The sequence below is a fragment of the Macaca thibetana genome, chromosome 7 (assembly GCF_024542745.1).
Source record: "Macaca thibetana thibetana isolate TM-01 chromosome 7, ASM2454274v1, whole genome shotgun sequence".
Classification (NCBI taxonomy): Eukaryota; Metazoa; Chordata; class Mammalia; order Primates; family Cercopithecidae; genus Macaca; species Macaca thibetana.
Window position 1 is genome coordinate 33,440,928 of NC_065584.1, and position 21,453 is coordinate 33,462,380.

At 41.0% G+C, this 21,453-nt stretch overlaps 2 protein-coding genes across 3 annotated transcripts in view; both read right to left on the reverse strand.

Moving 5' to 3' along the window:
* Positions 1 to 21,453, reverse strand: part of ISCA2 (iron-sulfur cluster assembly 2) — a 415,347-nt gene that overhangs the window by 300,949 nt on the left and 92,945 nt on the right. The window lies entirely within an intron of this gene.
* The window catches only part of LIN52 (lin-52 DREAM MuvB core complex component), a 123,963-nt gene continuing 103,480 nt past the window's right edge, over positions 971 to 21,453 (reverse strand). The window contains exon 6 of one of the 2 annotated variants that reach the window (XM_050798901.1): positions 971 to 3,568. In XM_050798901.1, coding sequence (XP_050654858.1) covers positions 3,513 to 3,568 — 56 coding nt within the window. In that variant the 3' untranslated portion in view covers positions 971 to 3,512. Of the gene's footprint in view, positions 3,569 to 5,531; positions 11,102 to 21,453 lie in introns of those variants that run through there. The other variant, XM_050798899.1, reaches the window with a different exon arrangement.

The window sequence follows — 21,453 nt, forward strand, 5'->3', positions numbered from 1 at the left end:
AGGCAGAGGTTGCAGTGAGTCAAAATTGCATCACTGCACTCCGGCCTGGGCAACAGAGCGAGACTCTGTCTCAAAAAGAAAAAGTACTCAGACCACTTAAATATAAGGCAGAGTGTGGTAAGAGTCACAGGGATGATATGGGGAAATGCTCTAGGAATGTAGGGGAAGGACCATTTCCAGCTGGATCATCAGGGGATTATAGGAAGCATAGGTTTGATAGATGCAAAAGGGATCCAAGATCTTCTAGGAACTCAAAGGCAGGAGCAAAGGCACTCAAGTGAGAAACTGGGAACTGTTCAGAGTAACTGCAACATGGACTTCATACATAGGAGAGGAAGAAAACTAAACGGAAGGGTTGATTAGGATTACATGTGGAGAGTCTTAAAATGCCAGGTCAAAAGATTGAGACTTTATTAGTAGACATGGGAAGATATTAAAGGTTTCTTTTTTTTTTTTTTTTTTTTTTTTTTTTGAGACGGAGTCTCGCTCTGTCCCCGGGCTGGAGTGCAGTGGCCGGATCTCAGCTCACTGCAAGCTCCGCCTCCCGGGTTCACGCCATTCTCCTGCCTCAGCCTCCCGAGTAGCTGGGACTACAGGCGCCCGCCACCTCGCCCGGCTAAGTTTTTGTATTTTTAGTAGAGATGGGGTTTCACCGTGTTAGCCAGGATGGTCTCGATCTCCTGACCTTGTGATCCGCCCGTCTCGGCCTCCCAAAGTGCTGGGATTACAGGCTTAAGCCACCGCGCCCGGCCGATATTAAAGGTTTCTAAATACTACTGTAGGGTGTTGGGCAGTGGTAGGATAGATTGGAAGGCAGGAGACCAAGTAGATGACGGTAAAGCCCCAAACTATCCACTAAGTATATTAAGGAGGAACACAGTGGATTGTTTATCATTATAGTTGTACTTTCTGATGAGGTCTGTGCTTTAAATATCCAACTCGGCCCTCTGAGGAAAAACTCACCCTCCTGTAAAAGGGACACATTTATTATGAAGACACAGAAACCATCACATACAAAGTACAATCCTTTAACATCCTGAAATACATATACACACACACTGTACATCAATTTATATTATCAATATAAAAATACATCATTAACATTTCTAAGGATGACAAATACAAAACCAATAAATATCGCAATTCTAAAACATCTACTTACATTAAGTGCTGGTGGATAGGATGATGGTAAAAGAAAGAGGTCAAAGCGGACCAGAAAACCAACTACCTGGCTTCCAGTTACAGACTTGAGTTGGTTTGGGGGAGGTATCCCAATCAATTTCCCCAAACACTTAAAAGTGCCTGATGTCATCAACTCTCAAAAACAGAGCAAAGGAAGAATCTGACATTATGGCACTATTTTTTGGCCACACACACATACACACACAAACTCTTCAACCGCATTTAGTGAGATACAGAAATATCCATCGATAATGAGTTTAAATTAAAATCAAAGCCCCTACAACCTAACCTTCTATGTAGCACCCCAGTAGAATGTTTTACTTCTCATACTCATCTTTCATATCTTATGTTCAGTCTTTTTTCCTCTCAATAAGTAAAACTACATGGATGGCAAAACGAGAGAAAAATTCAGCGTTAATTCTAGCATGAGAACAAGGCACAAATGTCAGAAAATGGTTAATGGATCAGCTTTTAAACTGAAGACTGCCATGCCCTAGCAAACACTCACGACTCAAAACTTGACCATAACTTTTCTTGTGTCCAAACACCATCAGACTATTGCCACAGGGATCTTCTTTTTTTTTTTTTTGAGACAGAGCCTCACTCTGTTGCCCAGGCTGGAGTGTAGTGGCATGATTTTGGCTCACGGCAACCTCCACCTCCCGGATTCAAGCGATTCTCGTGCCTCAGGCCCCCAAGTAGCTGAGACTATAGGCATGCGCCATCACGCCCAGCTAATTTTTGTATTTTTAGTAGAGACAGGGTTTCACCATGTTGGCCAGGCTGGTCTGGAACTCCTGACTTCAAGTGATCTGCCCACCTCAGCCTCCCAAAGTGCTGGGATTACAGGTATGAGTTGCCTGGCCAGGATATTCTTATTTATTTATTTTGAGATGGAGTTTCGCTCTGTCGCCTAGGCTGGAGTGCAGTGGCGCGATCTTGGCTCACTGCAACCTCCGCCTCCTCGGTTCAAGCAATTCTCCTGCCTCAGCCTCCCGAATAGCTGGGACTACAGGCCCGTGTCACCATGCCCAGCTAATTTTTGTATTTTTAGTAGAGATGGGGTTTCACCATGTTGGCCAGGATGGTCTCTATCTCTTGATTTCATGATCCGCTTGCCTCGGCCTCCCAAAGTGCTGGGATTACAGGCGTGAGCCACTGCGCCCGGCCCCGGGATATTCTTTTGTGCAAAGTTTAGGAAACTCCATGCACTTCTCAAAACATCAGATGATGGGGGCTGGCTTATACGAGAAATATAGAGAACACATATAATAGATTTTACCCACGGGCTAGATTTTCAGATTTTAACAGAGACAGATAAGTGGTGAAGAACTCCATGAAAGTTGTATTTAATTCTTTCGTGTGTGTGTGTTTCTATTATATAGATGAACTATCTCATATGTGCTGTCAGAGGGGACAATCCCACCATACCATAGCACATTCTTTTAAGGTCAATTAGGGCTTCTAGCTTTCAACCAAATGGGAACTCCTATAAACCATCCCATTTCTCTTGTCTTTCAGGCTACACTGACTTTCTTGCTTGAATCTGTAACAGATTAATTAGAACTTGAAAGTCCTTTCTGTCACCTTCACATTGGTCTTTAGATCTAGAACCCAAGGCAACCTTGGATGGGCCTTTCACTATACAAGCTAATTCCAGGAGGGACTCAGGGATCCCTTTGCCCGAAGTCAGAACTGGAAGGTGGGGCTGGGAAGTAAGGAATGAAAAGCAAATGGGACTGTCATAAGAGGTATAGAAGTTTTAAAAAACAGATGTACATTTCAAGAAGATTCTGGTTTCTCCAGCTGGGGATTCTGGGAACTTAGTATATACTGGAGAGTTCACAGGTCAGGCTGCATGGTCTGGTCCAGAATCTAGTTGGTCTCTGGTCTCCTTGCATCAAAAACACTTCCTAAGAGATCAAGAACAATTCAAAAGAACCCATCCAATCAACATGTCACAACTGACTGCCATGACTGAGTCAAATCAACCGTAAGATCCTGGGGCTCCTGAATCACTTCCAGAAATGAGAAAGCAGGACTTTGACCTTTAAGAATGATATGCCCTCAGCTGTTACCAATATCCGAGGCTAAGAAGGTTCAAGTCTGAAAGCTGACTGAGTAACTGCAATGATCCTTGGGTAGAGCAGATTCTTTTCTTGCTGCTGAATGTCCTCAGACGCGTAGAGTGCCAGGAACAGGGGAGAGGGCAGTCCTGGAGGTACACCCTCTGGTCTCTCCCAAGCAAGCAGTGAGGTGTGCATTGTTAGAGGTGCACCGGGAAGGGAGCTTGGTTTCGAACCCCAGGACATCCTGTCCACAAGCAGCTGCTACTTCTTGGGCTTCTCTAGAATATTGAGGAATTTCCCCCGTGTCATCTCTCTGGCTGGAATCACAAAGCAAACAAATGATCAATGAAAACCTAAAATCTGAAAAAAGAATCATAGAAAGATTTAACTTAAAAATGCAGATTGATTTAAATTATATATCAAGTTGCTATCACAACAGATTTAATCATCACCAACTAACCTCCTAAAAGAGGGTAAAAACAAACCGTTACAGACAACTACAACTCTACAAAGCTATTCTGAAGTTGGCAATTGAGATACACACCAAATGACTGCGAAAGATTGTATCATTCACCTTTAAACAAATCACCAGGGGATTCCCCCAAAACCTATCTCTGTCTCAAGAATCTAACCTAATACTCACGTTCACTATCTCAGGGGGTTTGCTTTTGGGGCCTAAAATCCAACCAAGATTAGTCTTCTCTGGGTTGCTGGTCTCTGGACATTTATAATCTCAAATCAAAATTAGAGATCATTTACCCTATCTCTCGGCAGTGGTAGTCCCTGGATACTGTAATATAACAGGGTTTATATTCCCTTAGTGCAGTTCATCTGTGGATGGTGTCATAAAGTAGGGTTTATAGAGCTTTGGTCTTCTTTCCCTTGGCATTGTCAGTCCTTAGATATTTAATATAGCCAGCCAAGGTTTATGTGTCTTTCTCCGGCTTTCAGCACCATCAATCTTTGAATGCTGTAGTTACAAGTGGGTTTATATAGCTACTTTCCTACATAGAAGGTTCCAAAATGAAAGTAAAACATTTCTCAGTTACAAGGGCCACTCCAGAGGTCCCCCATTTTAGATCTCAGAAAGCATACGTAGTGTAACAGCCCCTTCCTCATCCTCATCCTAAAAGGCCATGTTTTCAGATTTCTTAAATGGATTTAACAGTGCAGAAAGTTTCTGATGGCTGATGGCTGGCTCTGGGAGCCAGGCCTTCTGGAACCATGCAGTAGGCACAGGGCAGGTTGTGTGGCCTCCCAAGAACACATCTCCATCATGGCCAAAGAAGTGAGGTGGCTAGGGAGGCACCCTCAGGAACGAGAAGGACCTTCACCCAGGCCTCCTTGTTGCCTTTCCCAAGTCCAGAGCAAACGGAGCTAGATGAATGGCTTCCCGCTCCCCTCTGCCCCAACTTAAATTTAAGTTTCTTGTTTTATTGTACAATGAAGACATAAAACAACACAACCTCTGGGACCACAGGGAGGCTTTTGGTAACTTCAGTCTATACGTTCCCCATCTTTCACTAGTTCCTGTGCTCCAACAGAGGGAAAGGAAATTCCATTAACTAGGCATAGAAGCCCAGTGTTGGGTCTTGCCTCACGTGCCCACAATCCCAACCCAGATCAAATCAAACAGACCGTTCCTTCCTTTGTGGATTTATAGCAAATCCTGTATAAGCAAAGTTCCTATAAGACTTGCATGCAATTCCTTGCTTATATAGTTGTCTTCCTCTACTAAAAGGTACTGAAGGCAGAGACTGTTTAGTGCTTTGGACTTCTCTCCCTCGGCAAAAGATCCAAACAATCAGATCCAAACTCCAGAGCACGTGCCCTCCTGTTCACTTGTCATCAGAGATGTTAACATTTCTGATTAATTCATATAGCCCTTATTTTATTCCTCATTTCTTTATCCTCGCTCTGCTGCAGTGCGAAGATTCTTACCGACCTGCTACAGACTCAGCAGACTGGATAAATTAAAATACACCAAAGAACTAGAACCAGAAACGCAAAAAATGTTAGTTTCCTTCCTTTCCATCAACAAGTATGACTAGTTAGTGGCCCTCAGTGCTCCATTCTCTACATGATAGGAGTCTTTTTAAATGTGCCTTGCTTATTTGACAAGAAAATCATTTCCCTTAATACAAATAATGCCAAGTTAATGGAGAGATTGGGGTCAAGGACTAACTACTCTAGAGAAAATCCAATCAAGTACTGTCTTGCCCATAGGAGGCAGCATGGGCTTCTTGCAGAGAACATAGGATTTGAACTCAGTTTAAGTTCCAGCTCTAGCACTTAGCAGCAGGGTGACACCCTGGGCTGGGCAGATCTCTGAGCCTCAGTCTCTTCATTTGTAACGGAGAGAATGTTAACACCCTACTTTTCTCTTGGATATTAGCAATGAACACGCTGGGTATAGTGCTAATCATTAACACAACATTTTCCAGAGGTGGGTAAGCTCTCTCGCACTCAGTATTTTCTGAGTGAGTGAATGAATGAATGAATGAATGAACAAACTGCACAAAGGGAGGCTAGCAAACAAAAAACTCCATTCCTTGGAATCTTTTCCCTCAGCTTGAAGGAAAAGAAATTTCCTTATACTTTTGGGCAGATTGTCTCACTTATTTCTACTAGATGGGTTATCTGCCTACTCTCAAGTTTAAACATGCAACAAATGATCCTGCAACATGGCTAGAAGCAGGAGCTTTGGAAACCAAACATGGGCAATACAAAACTCTTCTGGAGAGAACACAGCCTGGTTCCAAAAATCCTGGGCCTGGAGCACTGCACTGCTCTAACTAACGATTTCCGCCTGCTGACCTTCAGACCCACCAACTCCTTACTGTTTTTCCCCAAAAGGGAAAATGACCAATATTTTTAAGACTTAGAATTTTAAAAGATTCACACAATTCAAGGGGTCAAAAGGGTTTAAAAGGAAAAATAAATAGATATTCTATTTTCTAGAAGTCTCTCAGTGGCAAGCTCTCCTTGAATTTAACCAATCCTTTTTAACAACTCTTTTTCCACTCAATCATTCCTCCCCCTTCAACCTAATCCAAGTACACAGAGCTGCAGGAAACCACTGTAAAAGTAGAAGTAATTCAAAAGACATCATCTCCTACATGGGAGGAGAGAAAGTTTTCCTACTCGCCAGTCCCATATAGGAGATATACGAATGTATGACACAGCCGCTCCCTAAAAGAGGGCTGTGCCCTATAAATCAGATGCTAAGCACCAACCCCTTTTTGTGCACAGAGAAATTGCTGTGGGTCAGGGGCTGCTCCAGAGCACGTGCCCTCCTGTTCACTTGTCATCAGAGATGTTAACATTTCTGATTAATTCATATAGCCCTTATTTTATTCCTCATTTCTTTATCCTCGCTCTGCTGCAGTGCGAAGATTCTTACCGACCTGCTACAGTAATCACCGCCCGCTAACCGCACCCCCCCAAACCTAGTGAAATTGTTTAGTGATGCCAACCGCGCTTTTAATTTGCAAGACATCAGACACAGAGGTAATTTATACTAACATCTGTTCATTTTTGACTTCTGAAACAAACTCGCACATGCTGCTACAAAATCCCATTAGGAGTAGGGAGACAGCCTTCTGCTACTATTCTGTATTCCTCGTCTACACACACACACACACACACACATACACCTCTTCTAGTAGGGTCTTATAAATAAATGTATTTTACTCTTAGCTTTTTAAGCTCCCATCAGGAATTTCAAATCTCTTTGGGGAAAAATCTTTAGAGATGACTACTGCCTGCTTACAGAGAAGAGAAAGCCATTTCTATTCCCCACTGCCTAGTTCTGTCCCTTCTTCTTCACAATGGTTATAGCTTGGTATAATTCTAGAATGAATAGCCAGCATAAGATTACATGTTCTTCAGCTTGGCACTTCCAGTTCCTCCATTTTCTCCTGTTTCTTTGTTCCCCATAATGTGTTATATAGAAAACAATTCTAGACACAATAAGATTGGGAGACAGCGTTATCTAGAGTCAGTGAAATCTGTCTGTCAACTATTTTCTTTTTTTTTGAAACAAAGTCTCGCTCTTGTTGTCCAGGTTGGAGTGCAATGGCACAATCTCAGCTCACTGCAACCTCTGCCTCCCCGGTTCAAGTGATTCTCCTGCCACAGCCTCTCAAGTAGCTGGGATTACAAGCATGCACCACCACGCTCAGCTAACTTTTTGTATTTTTGGTAGAGACAAGGTTTCACCATGTTGGCCAGGCTGGTCTCGGACTCCTGACCTCAGGTGATCCGCCTGCCTTGGAAGTGCTGGGATTATATAGGCACGAGCCACCTCGTCCAGTCTGTCAACTATTTTTTGATTCTGGATTTATTCTCTAAGATCACAAGGTTTCACAGGAAGGCAACACCGCTTCCATTCTAATAACTATGCCAAGAGGGGCCCACTGGTCATCAGCCACTGTTGCATGCCGTGCAGGAGAGAAGCATGACCCCTATGTCAAGTCATGATTTACAGGCCCTATTATGTTGGACATAGATCACAAATTGAGAAAGCCACAATTGAGACTGTCACCATAGGGTTAACATGTTAAATGCTGCAGAGAGTGTGGAGAGGAGACTGGCTACTACACACTGAGAGACAGCAAATGGATAGACTACAATCAACTTCCAGGTTTCCATTGTTTCTGTTATCCCCCACCCATTTTGTAGTTTCTCCAGGGCTATCGGGTTCATGGCAGCTGTAAATACCTGAGTATACTTGGAGAGGTCAGGGCTGAAAGGAGGACTCCACTGTGCCTGCTCTGAAAGTGGTGTGTGGTTTAATATAATCTCTTCTTTAGACTCTCCAATTCCTCCATCCTACATTTAGCCTTGCTTCTGGCTCACTTTCCACAATGACTATCCCCAAACTGCCTTCTCTGCAGTAAATTTTTCTGGTGGCTGGTTGAAAAAGATTCAGTGGTACAGATTGATTTCTCACTGGTGAGGGGATGAGGGATTACCAGAAGCACCCTGGTTAACGAGATTGGGTGCAGAATCTCTCTCGAGACCAGCCCTCTCTGCCAGGGCTCTGCACCTTTCGCCAATGACATATGGGTTTTATTACAGAAAGATTGTCCAGATTATACCTTTGAGGCAATTGCCTGATAAAAATTCTGCTCAGCTTTTATGTAGGGAACAATGTAAAGTTTAAGTAACTTTTTAATGAAGTGGAAGAAACTCAGTTCAGTTTTTCAATTCCAATGCAAACTACTTTAAATATTTCTATGCCTCAATATAATTAAAAATGTTTTTGAAGGGGGCACAAATTGCTTTCCACTGGATTTCTCCCATTCAGAAGAGCAATTAACAGGTTGCTTTTAGCAGATTCTAATATGAGTGGCCAGGAAACAAAGGAGACAACATAATATTGTGAAAAGAACAGGACTTCAGCTCTTACATTGACCCTGGGCCACGCAGGCAAATTACCAAGTTATTTTTCTGAGCTCCTTTCCTCATCCATTCAAGGTAGGATTAATACAAAGTCACATAGGCATTCAATAAATGCTTGCTACTGTACAACTATTTCTTTCATTTCAAACACGAAGTTTATTTAAGCAATAGGATGCCTGATGGGAAAACTATCTAAGATTCATTTCTTTTAGAGTAACTTATCCCTACTTAAAGACATATTGTCCTACATGTAACAGCTATGTATAAGAGTTTAAAAACGGGTTGGTTTTAGAATGACAAGTGAAAAACACCAAAATTCTCCAATTTAACAAGGTATGGAAGGATTTTTTTTTTTTTTTTTTTTTTTTTTTTTTTTTAAGAGACAAGGTCTTGCTCTGCCACTCAGGCTGGAGTGCAATGGTGCAGCCATAGCTCACTGCAGCCTCAACCTCCTGGACTCAAGTGATCCTCCTGCCTCAGCCTCCTAAGTAGTTGTGACTATATGTGTGCACCACCTGGTTAAATTTTTTTAAATTTTTTGTAGAGACAGGATCTTGAACTACTAGCTTTAAGTATGGAAGGATTCTGTGTTACTGATTTTTATTAAATGATGAGAGCAAAATAACTTAATGAAGTATAAAGATAAGAGGTGAATGAGCATGCCACTAATGGAGAAGGGGGGCATTGCCACAGAATCAGTATTTATCCCCATCTTATCTCCATCTGATGTTGATCAAAATATACCATTGGCCATTTAGTTTAAAAAATAAAAAGGCAATATGCTTGTGCACAAATGCCAGTCACTTTATGCACAATAAAGGAATGAGAAAGGGGTATACAAAAGGATAGAAAAAATCCACACTGTTGTAGTCAGGATGGCGTTCAATGGAGTTGTAGTTTTCTGAGAATGTATTCCTGGTCTGTGGGAATAGATTTCTGGAGTAAAGAGCAGGTTCCCTTTGTAGTACACACCTCCTGTCTGCTGCTGGAACAAATCAATTGTATTCTTATTTCCAACTGTGCAGGTGTGTCTATCTCATTAATCAGCTGCCCATCAAACTGGAATCTGATCTGCCTCATTGATAAACTGTTGTTCACAATGAGCTTTCATTAGTCTACAAAGTGATGTATGCCTCTTACTCTTAGACTGCACCACTGAACGATCCTACCCCTCCACCTTCAAATTAATATGACCACTGTTGGTAGGGCGTGGTGGCTCACACCTGTAATCCCAGCACTTTGGGAGGCCGAGGCAGGTGGATTCCCTGAGGGGTCAGGAGTTCGAGACCAGCCTGGCCAACATGGTGAAACCTCATCTTTACTAAAAATACAAAAATTGGGCGGGCGCGGTGGCTCAAGCCTGTAATCTCAGCACTTTGGGAGGCCGAGACGGGTGGATCACGAGGTCAGGAGATCGAGACCATCCTGGCTAACACGGTGAAACCCGTCTCTACTAAAAAATACAAAAAACTAGCCGGGCGAGGTGGCGGGCGCCTGTAGTCCCAGCTACTCGGGAGGCTGAGGCAGAAGAATGGCGTGAACCCGGGAGGCGGAGCTTGCAGTGAGCTGAGATCCGGCCACTGCACTCCAGGCTGGGCGACAGAGCGAGACTCTGTCTCAAAAAAAAAACAAAAAAAAACACAAAAATTAGTTGGGCGTGGTGGCGTGCACCTCTAGTCCCAGTTACTCAGGAGGCTGAGGCAGAAGAATCGCTTGAACCCAGGAGGCGGAGGTTGCAGTGAGCCGAGATCATGTGACTGCAATCCAGCCTGGGCGACAGAGTGAGACTCTGTCTCAAAAACCAAAAACCAAAAACCAAAACCAAAACAACCACTGTTCTCAGTCTTGCTTCCTTCCTTGGCCTTCTTGTCAGTCATGGTGAGCCCTGGAGTCTCCTTAGCTGCTGCTTTACAGGAGGTACCAGATCTACATCAAGTAAGCACATACATAGCACCAGGAGTGGCAAAAGGAGACCTATATATTTCTAAAAAGATCTTCCAATGCAAGACAAATGGTAACACGAAAGACTTGCATCTGTGTAACGCATACTGTGGCGTATTAAGCCTGGCTGCAGTAATGCCGGGTACTAGGTGGAGGCAGCTACCTTCCTTAACTGTACCAGTAGATACTTCTAGCCAAAAGGAATATATAAAATCCCAGTTTAGTGGCCGGGCGTGGTGGCTCACGCCTGTAATCCCAGCACTTTGGGAGGCTGAGGCGGGCGGATCACAAGGTCAGGGGATCGTGACCATCCTGGCTAACACGGTGAAACCCGTCTCTACTAAAAATACAAAAAAATTTGCCGGGCGAGGTGGCGGGCGCCTGTAGGCTCAGCTACTCGGGAGGCTGAGGCAGGTGAATGGTGTGAACCCGGGACACAGAGCTTGCAGTGAGCCGAAATTGAGCCACTACACCCCAGCCTGGGTGACAGAGCAGGACTCCATCTGAAAAAAAAAAAAAAAAAAAAAAAAAAAAAAAAATCCCAGTTTACTTTAAATCAATGTGCTAAAGGCTGTTAATTTAATTGGCCTCATAAAAGATGTTTTTATAGAAATGATGCCATTTGTTATAGTTTTGACTCTTTAAAAATTACTCTTTTGGTCCCTGAAATCTTGAATGTATTCTATCTTGAATGTATTCTAACAGCTACGACAAAAGGCACCTACTGATCAGTTATCATTGTGTGCCGTGAAGAAAAGAAGCACAGAGGGGGTGGTGAAGAGGGAAGGCAGTCTCATGGAGCACACACTATGTATTAGATATTAGGAAGATTCAAATAAAGTCAAAGACATGCTTTTCCACAGAAAGAGACTATTCTCAAAGGCCATGCTGCCTTTGAGATGGGGCTAGCTGTTGTTAACAAGTATTCTGGTGGATTGGCAGAGAACAAAAAGAGAGCAATGTGATTTATAATGCTGATTTCTGTCTCGCAGGAATGTGCAACGTTTCCCTGTGACTCTGGCACAGAGCTGGTGTACAGCAGAGCAGCAGTTCCAGGGCAGTCTGCCAGACTGAGACTCTTCACCACACTCCAGCTGTGTCAGATCTCCACAGGAAAAGTATCATTAAGTGATCGATAAGTCAAGGACTAAGCACTTTTAATGCCTCTGATATGAGAGCAGCTGGTGCTGGAGTCACTGTCAAGAGCAGAAGGAGCTGTGAAAAGCACACAGTGTCACTGGATGAGGAGGGGTCTTTTGGAGTTTCATTCCATTAGGACACCTGGTGGCCCTCAGCAGGTAGTGTAACTGTAATAAGGTCCACTGCCTGTTCTCAGTCAACTCTTGTGGAGAAGTACACACAAGCAACAGTCTTTGGTGTAAATCTTACTTGTCTCTAAAATATATAAAAGTAGCATTTGAAGGTCAGCAGCCTTGAGGCTTTTGCCTTAAGTTCTTTAGGTGACCAGGCATGATGGCTCACGCCTATAACCCCAGCACCCTGGGAGGTCGAGGCTGCCGGATCAGTTGAGGTCAGGAGTTTCAGACCAGCCTGGGCAACACGGTGGAACCCCATCTCTAGTAAAAGTACAGAAATTAGCCAGGCACGGTGGCACACGCTTGTAATCCCAGCTACTTGGGAGGCTGAAGGGGGAGGACTGCTTGAACCTGGGAGGCGGAGGTTGCAGTGAGCCGAGATCACGCCACTGTACTCCAGCCTGGGTGACAGAGTAAGACTCTGTCTCAAAAAAAAAAAAAAAGTTATTTAGGCATAATAAAACATTTCAAAAAGGAGGCTAAAATACTACATATCTGAGAAAAGAACAGTCTGGATCAAACTATCACAGACTATCAAAATTTTTGTCCTCAGTATTCTCAAAAAAATCTTTTTGGGAGCACACTTTCTAGATTATCATTTTATTGGGTATCTTGGCTCTCTATCAGGACTCTTCCAAAAGGGTGCAGTGGCCAAGAACAATGTTTCCTCCAGTGACTTCTGAGAAAGAAAATTTTATTATTTATTTTACTTTTTAACTTTAATTTTCTGTAGATATGGGGTCTTGCTATGTTGAACTGGTCTTGAACTCTTGGCCTCAAGCAATCCTCTTGCCTCAGTCTCCCAAAGTGCTGGGAATACAGGCATGAGCCACCATGCCCGGCCTGAGAAAGATAATTTTGTATCAAACTTTTTTCTTCAATTCAGAGTAACACCCATTTGCAGAGTGTTTTACCCAAGAAGTAATATGAAAAAGAAAAGCCAGGACTCAATGTGCAGGTAAACAAATTTGGACAGTTCCAATATGGAAAATAATTTTAATGGCTTTTCATAACAGAAAAAAAGGACAGAAATATCCAGCCAACAGATTTATTTTCAGAATATAAAACATCAAGCAGGAACATAAAATATGGGAAGTGTCAGCCATGATGCCTGATGATTGAAGGCAGAAGTAGAAGAATCTTAATTGTCAGGCATTTGAAAAATGTTGCATCCAAGTGAAAGACTGTTTCTCCATCAACTCTCCTTGCCCTGCCCTCTTTTAAGAGCAAAACAAGACTAGATTTCAAAAATGTATTCTTATCATCTTTCTTCCTACTAAAAACAAACCAAAACAACAGCAAAACCCCCCAAAGATCTGTGTTCGAGAAATGAGAGCTAACAACTTCTTGGTTGTATTTTGTTTCCTTTTCAGAGGACCTGACAAACCTATTTCATAGTTCTACTTGGTTTCCTTTTCAAGGGTAAAACTCAACTGAATGAAAGGCAATGAGATCAAAGCAATGAATTAATACTCTGGGGGCTAGAACTTTTATTAAATACTCATAAATTTGTGCAGAACATTCATGCTTCAGGGCCTTTACATAGTAATACATCCTGGTGAAACACTTATTATGACCAAAGGCTAGTAGCTTCACAGTCTTAATATCCTCATCCATAAAGTAAAAACAGCAATAATAATCTATCATGTAAGGTTAAGATAGAAGAATAACAACTAGTCAAAGGGACTTGATCAGAACACAAAATATTTTGCCCCAAGTTAGACAGAGTAACTTATTCATAGGCTAGGTTCCACTTTCAGGAAAATCAGACCAGGATCACAGTATAGATAATTTCAAATGACTTGCATATTCAGACAACTTTCCTGCCCTGTCTATCCGACTTCAAGGGGCTGGCAGCTGGCAACAGCTAAAGTCTAGGGATGATGAAGGCCTAGTCTTCTTGACCCCCAGGGCAGGGAAAGGGTTACATCTTCACACTGAGAAGCCAATAAAAACCTCTCTTGATTATAATTTAGATAAGAACCACTGGATTGAATAATAATGTCTGAAACTCCCCTGGCTGTTTCACCTTGAGACGTCCATCACTGGGTTAAACATGATGCTAATTGCATTTGGATTGATTAATTTCTCTCACTCCTGTCTATTCGAATAACGCTTAACAAAATAATCATAGCACCCAGAGCCAAATCTTTTCCGTCAAAGGAATGAAGCCATCAGAACAGGCAGAGATGAAAGAATGAAGATGACCCGTAATTACTGATACGGTGATATCATTACCATATTATACAAAATGAGTGTGGGGGGAAAGGAGGGTGGAGGGAGGAGGGGCTGAGATTATTTATTTTTTTTAATGGAAACCTACAACCTAAGAATACAGATTTGACATCAAGTGGAACACACAGAAATATAGAACTTTAAAAAAAAATACAAATCTTCCTCACGAAATTGTAAAATCCAACGAACACTGAGGCTCAAGATACATCAAGTGTCTTGGGTTGTGAGCAGGTATTATTCACGCCACTATTTTTTCATCGCAATAACACTTTGTGTATGACGTGCATCAAGATTTAAGATGCTGTCTTCACACCACAAGCATTCCCATGGTTATTGGAGAATTTTTCTTTAAGCCAGGGAATAATATCATTTTATTTTAATATTGTTAGAGGTGGCCTTGTTTGTAAAATTAGAATCTGGGTTTTAACTGCAGCTAGTTCTAGTTTAAGGCACACACAAAAAATGGCTACGAATTTTTATGTATGGTTCATTGGACAACATTAAGGATTTAATTTAAAATACTAGATAGGACAAATATTATATTTCCCTATAAACTATTTTGTTGTTTAATAGAAACTTTTAATACTTATGACAGAAAACCTATGATCGTGAGGGATTTAAATCTACCTTAGGTGTAAATCCATCATGTATGAGATGGTGATCTCAGATGAATTACATAGGCTCTCTGTGCCTCAGTTCCTTCCTCTGTTAAGTGGGGATCGGTATCTGCCTTACTGAGTTATTGTGAGACTTAGAGATAATACGGTTAAGTGCTCAATAAGTGCTGGCACAAGAAAAAAATTTCCCCCTAAGATTAACTTTATGGCTATTTACAGAACCCTGTATAATGTTTTTGCTATTACATTTACGAAAGTTAATTCAACAGACACTTATAAAGTAACATGCATACAGATGTTAACAAATATTTGTGAAATAAATAAATAGGACACTTAGAAGGCACATAATTTGAAAAGGCTAGAAATACCTGTAAGATATTTTTGCTGTGGTATTTTAAAAGTAGAACCATCATTAAATAAAAAACAATAAAAATGGATACTGAAGTTGTTTTATTTAGCTTGGACAAAAAGGCATATTCCTCTATTTTCTTATACAACAAATATCCCCAAAATAAAACAAGCATATATTAAAACAAGCAAAATAAAACAAGCATATTTGAATGTGTAATACTCCAGTGATAAATAAGAGCAGTACTTTAAAAGAAAAAAAAATATGTATTTCTGTCAGGTTAAAATGAGAATCAAAACCATTTACTCTGACAACTCATTATTTTTTGCTTTCTTTTTGGTTAATAGAGGCAATGCAATACACTAAAAAAGGATTTATCTTATCTGGCTTTGGAATTAAACATATTCAAACCCCAGCCCCCATTTCCAAACTTTAAGACCACAAACAAGTAATTTACTTTTCTGAACACTGGTTTTCTCTGTAAAATGGGAATTATAAAATAAACTTTGCAGACTTTTATGAGATTAAATAAGATAATGTATGAAATTCTTTCTTCTTTTTTACTTTTTTTTCTTTTTTGAGATGGAGTCTCACCCCGTCACCGGGGCTGGAGTGCAGTGGTGCAATCTTGGCTCATTGCAACCTCTACCTCCCATTCAAGCGATTCTTGTGTCTCAGCCTTCTGAGTAGCTCAAACCAAAGGCATGCGCCATTATGCCCAGCTAACACTTGTATTTTCAGTAGAGATGGGGTTTCACCATGTTGGCAAGTGATCCAACAGCCTTGGCCTCCCAAAGTACTGGGATTACAGACATGAACAACCATGTCCCACCAAAAATCTCCTGACCTTGTGATCCACCTACCTCGGCCTCCCAAAGTGCTAGGATTATAGGCGTGAGCCACCATACCCGGCCTTCAGGTGCTTTCTTGAATATCAACCCATTTATTTCCTTTATAGCACTTAACAAAATCTGAAATTAACTTTTTTTTTCCCCCCCGAGACAGGGTCTTGCTCTGTTGCCTAGCCTGGAGAGTAGTAGCACAATCTTGGCTCACTGCAGCCATGAACTCCTGGGCTCAAGTGATCTGCCTGCTTCAGCCTCCCAAAGTGCCGGGATTACAGGTGTGAGCAACCATGCCTGGCCTTGAAATTAACTTTGTTTATTTACTTTCATGCTCCATGAAGTTCTGCAGAACCTCTTGCTGTATCCCTAGCAATTAGAACAATACCAGGCATATGGTAGGTAATCAACAATGTATCTGTTGAAATAATATATTCATATATGAGGAAAGAGGAACTCTATTTCCTTTTCATTTTTTTTTTTTTTTTTTTTTTTTTGAGACGGAGTCTCGTTCTGTCGCCCAGGCTGGAGTGCAGTGGCACCATCTTGACTCACTGCAACCTCCACCTCCTGGGTTCAAGCCATTCTCTCACCTCAGCCTTCCCAAGTAGCTGGGGATTACAGGTGTGAGCCACCATGCCTGGCTAATTTTTTGTTTTTTTTCGTAGAGACGGGGTTTTATCATGTTGGCCAGGATGGTCTCGAACCCCTGACCTCAAGTGATCCAGCCACCTCAGCTTCCCAAAGTGCTGTGATTACAGGCGTGAGCCACTGTACCTGGCCTCAGTTCTTAGTTAAAACACCAAGCATCAAATATTTTTGTTTAAGTAAAATTACATATGCATTTTACCCTTTAACCCAGAAATTCCACTTTAGAGGTATTCACATGCCTATTCAATTCAATACTATTTGTAATAACCGAAGATGAGAAACAACTCAAATGTCCATCAATAGGGAGGGGAATGATCGTGTCACTACACTCCAGCCTAAGCAACAGAGTGAGACCCTGTCTCAAAAGTAAATAAATAAATAGAAACCTTAAGCTGCATCCAGGGGTCTTGTTGTTACATATAGTTAGTTATTTTGAAGTAACTTCTATTGTACGTTAAATAAAATAATTATGTTAGTTATTAAGAACCAAGATTTTCAGCATTAAAAACAGAAATCATTATAAAATCAAATATATTACATAAAACCCCCCAAATATTTTAAATTGGAACTAGCTGCACTATTGGTAAGAATACAATTCCTTTTTCTCTTTTCACAAAAACCGTATTTACCTACCCTGTTCACAGAACAGGCCTAGAGACAATGACAGCCTCTTAACAATGAATACTATTAGTGCCTAGATTTCTACTAAAATTAGTGCCTAGATTTCTACTAAAAGCAATACTATTTGTGCCTAGATTCCTTGGAGAAATGGATAAGAGTCCAAGTCTGGATAAGTAAGTGAACCAGGGATATCCTGACCTTCCTGAAAGCAAGAAGGTTATCAAAGATTACTAGGGTCTTCCATGTTTCAGTCTAACAAAAAATAAGAAAAAAATTTACAAGGGTCATGTCAAAAGACAGGAGCCAACTTGAAGGGGTGCCCACTAAAGATGGGACCATTTTGAAGAAAAAAAGAATAATGATTTTAATAGATCTAAACATAACAAATACAAACATCTACGATATTAAAAAAAAAGTCCTCAGTCACTTCAACTCATTCTGAAAATTGACAAATGAAAAAAGGAAAAATTTAACATTTTTCTTGCCATTTCTCTTTGAACTGCATTTCAGGGAAGCCAAACAGTTGCCGATTTCATAGAATAATAATAACTGTTATTATCATTACTGTTATTATTTTGAAAATAATATGACTGATACCACCCAAAGCCACTGATCTTCACTCAAACTGGAACAGACAGATGTCATGTCAGTCTTGATGTGAAGGAACAGGAAGCACACAGTACTGTTATGAAGTATTCTTGCCAAAAAGACTGAATCCAAACCCAATCCATTATCTAGCTCTATCAGCTTGCAGGAAATTTGGCGGGAAAGAAGAACATGTTAAATGATATCACTAGGATAAAATTATCCAAACTTAAAATGTGGGGGCTGGGTGTGGTAGCTCATGCCTGTAATCCCATCACCTTGGGAAGCCGAGGTGAGTGGATCACTTGAGCCCAGCCCAGGCAACACGGAGAAACCCCATCTCCACAAAAAAATACAAAAATTAGCCAGGCATGGTGGCATGTGCCTGTAGTCCCAGCTACTTGGGAGGCTGAGGTGGGAGGATCACTTGAGCCCAGGATGTCAAGGCTACAGTGAGCCAAGATCACACCTGTGCACTCCAGCCTGGATGACAGAGTGAGAAAATGTGGGGAATCCTACCAAACAATCCATCTTCTTCATTAATTAATGGAGGAAAAAACCCAGAGGAACTAGGGGATGCAGTTATGGAGAAATTAAGAGAGACTTAAGATTCATGTCAACTAAATGCAATGTACAGACCTTATTTGGATCCTGATTCAAACAAACCAATTGTAAAAAACAATTTTGAGCCGAATTGGACATGGACTATTAGATGTTATTAAATAATTATTATTTTATTCTGTGTGATGTGTTAATAATGGTAGTGTTTCAAAAAACGGGGGATCTTCTAGTCAGAGATACGTAGTAAAGTGTTTAAGAATGAAATGGTATGACATCTATGGCCAGGCGCGGTGGCTCACGCCTGTAATCCCAGCACTTTGGGAGGCCGAGGCGGGCGGATCACAAGGTCAGGAGATCGAGACCACGGTGAAACCCCATCTCTATTAAAAATACAAAAAATTAGCCGGGCGCGGTGGCGGGCGCCTGTAGTCCCAGCTACTCGGGAGGCTGAGGCAGGAGAATGGCGTGAACCCGGGAGGCGGAGCTTGCAGTGAGCTGAGATTGCACCACTGCACTCCAGCCTGGGCGACAGAGCGAGACTCTGTCTCAAAAAAAAAAAAAAAAAAAAAAAAAGAATGAAATGGTATGACATCTAGGATTTGCCTTAAAATATTCCAGCAAACAACATAAACAACAAAAAGTGTGATAAAGGGGGTACAGATAAAACAAGAATAGCAGAAAGTTGATCATTTTTGAAGCTGGGGATGGGTACATAGGGTTCATTGTAATATTCTCTCTAGTTAGCTTAAAAATTTTCCATAATAAAAAGAAAACCTCGCCAAATGCTTCCCTGGAAATATAGCTTTTGCTCATTATCACTACATATCATAATATCATTCATGAGCTAGAAGCAACATGAATGAGTACTCAGGGAAGAGTAGGCCAGGGAGCAGAGATGGAGATGATTAATTCTGCTGAGGGCCTGGAAATGGACAGAAAAAGCTTTAGAAGGGGGTAACTTTTCGGCTGGGCGCGGTGGTTCATGCCTATAATCCCAGCACTTTGGGAGGCCGAAGCGGGCGGATCATGAGGTCTGGAGATCGAGACCATCCTGGCTAACATGGTGAATCCCCATCTCTACTAAAAATACAAAAAAAATTAGCCGGGCGTGGTGGCAGGCGCCTGTAGTCTCAGCTACTTGGGAGGGTGAGGCAGGAGAATAGCGTGAACCCAGGAGGTGAAGCTTGAAGTGAGCCGAGATTGCGCCACTGCACTCCAGCCTAGGTGACAGAGTGAGACTCGTCTTAAAAAAAAAAAAAAAAAAAAAGAAAGAAAAAAAAAAGAAAAGAAAGGGGTAACTTTTCATGTCACAAATGTTTATTTCCATCGTTAAATTCTTTGGATGAGGAACAAATTACACACAACCAAGAATCAAACACAGATTACATATTTTTTAAAATCTACCAAATCAAACCCAGGTTAAGCCTAATAATAAGGAGCTACTACCTTCCAAACTTTCTCTCTCTTAAATATTTAAGAAATCATACTGATGAATCTAAGAACACAATTTTCACTTTGCCCATAAAACAGCTATGAGGGAAACTCCCCGGCTCAACACGTTGCTTCTACAAAATTTGCTGGCAATGGAGAGAAAGAGTTTTTGGTTCCTTACTTACTGAATCTTCTCAAAAGAAGCTTTTGAGGTGGGTGGCAAGACTAACTTTAAGGTACAGGTCAGTTTGATAGCTAACAAGTCACAAAAAGGAATAGCTTAAGTTAAATTTCCACTAGTCTAACTAAATTTCTACTATTAATGTTTTGCCCTCATACTATCAATAACTGTGTATATAAATGATGACCTCGCTAATTCAATTTTACTGTGAACATTCTTTTACTTCTTTGGACAAATCAGCATCTACATTACTTAGCTGATAATTTAACTGATAATTTGATTTTTAATTGTTTGCATTGTGGTTTCAATAAATATGGTTCATTTTCTCAACCTGACTGAACAATAAATTCATCAATGTGAAAATACTTTTAAAGATAATTTCTCTAATGGACTTACAAAAAAATCCATAATAGGTCAGGTGCAGTAGCTTACACCTGCAATCCCAGCACTTTGGGAGGCCTAGGCGGGCAGACCGCTAGAGCTCAGGAGTTTCAGACCAGTGTGGGCAACACAGCAAAACTCCCTCTCCATAAATAATACAAAAAATTAGCTGGGCATGGTGGCATGCACCTGTGGTCCCAGCAACTCAGAAGGCTGGGGTGGGAGGACCGCTTGAGCCTGGGAGACAGAAGTTGCAGTGAGCCGAGATGGCGCCACGGCACTCCAACCTGGGTGACAGAGTGAGACCCCGTCTCAAAAAAATAGATAAACAAATAAATAAAAAGCACAATATACAGTAGCCATCTAATCAGTCTTAATTTTAAAAAACGTTTTCCTCTAAAATCATGTAGCAGTACAAAGGTACAACAACTTCTATCTTCATTTGCTTATGAATTTGTTTTAAAACCACATCACAAACAGGTAAGAACTTAATGTGTCTACTTAGGAAGTCATATGGTAGTGGTTATTTTCTCTGTGATTAGAAATAACCACTAGTAAACTTTCTATTTTTTCAGAATATTTGATATTGATGTTTCTGAATAATCTTATTTACAAAATTCATGAACTACTAGTTTAAAATAATTAGTATAGTATAAATTAGTATAGTAAAAATAATTAGTATAGTATAGTATAATAGTATTAGTATTAAAATAATTACAAAAGTATCCTCACCAGAAAATTATATTGAGTACAGTAGTCTGTATCACTGAAACTCTACAGCTTAACCTGCATATGGTTAACATATAGTAAATGTGTATTAAATGAAAGAATACTGTTTCAATAATACAGACCATAATTTAGGATCTTAAAATAAATTATACATAATGTGGCAAAACACAATAGAGGGGGGAAAATCTGGTTAATTAGATTCTATACAAGCATAAGCATTTACTAGAATTCTTTTTTTTTTTTTTTTTTTTTTTTTTTTACACGGTCTCGCTGTTGCCCAGGCTGGAAGGCACTGGTATGATCATGGCTCACTGCAGCCTCAACATCCTAGGCTCAAACAGTCCTCCCACCTTAGC